The following is a 2,003-nucleotide window of genomic DNA, read 5'->3' on the forward strand; positions in this document are numbered from 1 at the left end:
GAACAATAGCAAGAACAGAGGTCAGTAAAAACATTTGCACAAGAAACCTTCAGTAACATCTTGCGATTAGTCAATGGGATTTCTGCTCTTGTTCTTGCTATATTACCAGGGAAGGCTGGCGTCTTGGAAGGCATTCAGGTAATGTGTTACTGCCTTTCCCTAATTCTTCCAGAAATTCTACGGGGTGGACTAGATCGTTGCTTGTTTCTCCAAGTAGCAGAGGAAGTTGGAGCCACATGTATGGATTGGCAAGCAAAAGAATGAATAGCTTCAAAGATCATGTAGTTCATCGTACTACGGATCGGAGACGTGGTGTAGTTGAGGATCTTCAGCTTGTTATAGAGATTGTTATAGAAGTTGCATTTGATATTGTGCGTAAAGCACTTTACTTTCTCCTGTCTCCTTTCGAAACATGTAGGTTGGCATTCAAAAGGCAAATCACAAGTATACAGGCTTGCAAAAGTCATGGCATGTCCGCTAGTGATAATGATGTTCATGTGCAAACATCTACTCTTAATGATTGGGATCCGAATTCCACTTTTCGACAAACAAAATTTCAGCAATCCTTGAATACAGATGCACGCACATGTGGAGATGTTATAACAGAATTGGGATATCCATATGAGGCTATTCGCGACATTACTGCTGATGGTTATGTCTTCCTCCTGGAAAGAATACCGAGACGTGATTCAAAGAAGGTTGTTTACTTACAGCATGGATTGTTGGATTCTTCTTTGGGTTGGGTGTCAAATGGAGTAGTTGGCTCTCAAGCATTTGCAGCTTATGATCAAGGTTATGATGTTTTTCTGGGGAATTTTCGAGGTTTGGTTTCCAGAGAACACATAGACAATCACATATCTTCTCAACGGTACTGGAGGTATTCAATCAATGAACATGGAACACATGCATTAATTTTTAACTGTTGCTTGCATTATGGAATGGAATTGTCGCCACAGTTTGAAATTTAAGTCAGCTAACAAGGCGGGATGAAGAGCGTTACAAATTGGAGAGTGATCGACGTCAATTTTCCAGTGCTATGTTAATGCATTGTCAGCCTTGATATAGCCCAACACTGAAGGGATATCTAGATTGGCAGCATCTCCAAACTATTCTTTGGGTTAATTATCTACATTTGAAGAAACATTACTGCATTTTCCTTGACTGGAGGAGTGTTGATATAATTGGAGCAGCGTAATACACATGAATTGACATATGGCTTTCACAATGCCAAGATCCAGATCACGGTGCGATCTTTTGGAGATTTTGTGGGAATTGCGGGCGATTGTTGGGACTCTTAGTTGTCACCATAATCTGAAACCGGTGGAAAGTTTGTTTTATTAAAATAGCCAACGCATTTCCAGATTTGGGGAGCGGTTGCAAACTGGCATTCAGGATTCGATTGCCTATAGCTTCAGCAAATGGGATTGACACCTGCCCTTCACTTCAGTCACCAGAAGACACCTGTTACCAGATGCATAAAATTCGTTTTCTTATCTATAACCTCAGTTAAGCAGCGCTCCAAAGATTTCAAAATAAACAAATTCGCCTATTTTCATCCTCAATTATGATTTCATGAGATTTTTGCTCCGGATTTATCTCTCAACTGGCCAATTATCATAAGATTTACAGAACGCTGTTCTATGTTTAGGAAACGCCATTTCCTACTTTTTGTAATGATAGTTAAAACAGCGCCCCTGTTTTGGGCAGCAGATGTATTTGATTGTATTAAAATTTCATTTTGAGGAGAGTTAGAGGGAGAGGGTAGATTTTTTCTGAGTGCTGAGAGCTATTGTAGCGTAGCAGAGCTTCATTGTACAGTCATTGGCAGAGATATTTAATGGAATTTCACAGCTTTGTTTGCTGAGATTCATGTGGTATGTTAATTTAGCATAAGTTTTCCCTTTGTCTCATATGTAAACTGTTATGTTTCATTTCATTTCATGACCATTTCAAGCTGAACAAATGAAGTGATTAGGTAGGAATTCATAGTATTATATGCTCCT

General features: G+C 39.3%; 1 protein-coding gene across 1 annotated transcript; it reads left to right on the top strand.

Annotated features, from left to right (window-relative positions):
* The first annotated feature begins 260 nt into the window (after window positions 1-260).
* On the top strand, window positions 261-968 carry LOC149167934 (uncharacterized). Its single transcript, XM_089430638.1, has one exon. It carries the CDS (start codon window positions 261-263, stop codon window positions 966-968), a length of 708 nt encoding a protein of 235 aa, XP_089286764.1.
* The last annotated feature ends 1,035 nt before the right edge of the window (window positions 969-2,003 follow it).

The sequence above is a fragment of the Pinus tabuliformis genome, chromosome 5_1 (genome assembly GCF_031772625.1).
Source record: "Pinus tabuliformis cultivar Carrire ecotype Pingquan chromosome 5_1, CPIR1, whole genome shotgun sequence".
Taxonomy (NCBI): domain Eukaryota; kingdom Viridiplantae; phylum Streptophyta; class Pinopsida; order Pinales; family Pinaceae; genus Pinus; species Pinus tabuliformis.

Excerpts from the sequence above, each read along its gene's own strand:
- LOC149167934 (XM_089430638.1), top strand. The coding sequence starts at position 261 with ATGAATAGCTTCAAAGATCATGTAGTTCATCGTACTACGGATCGGAGA.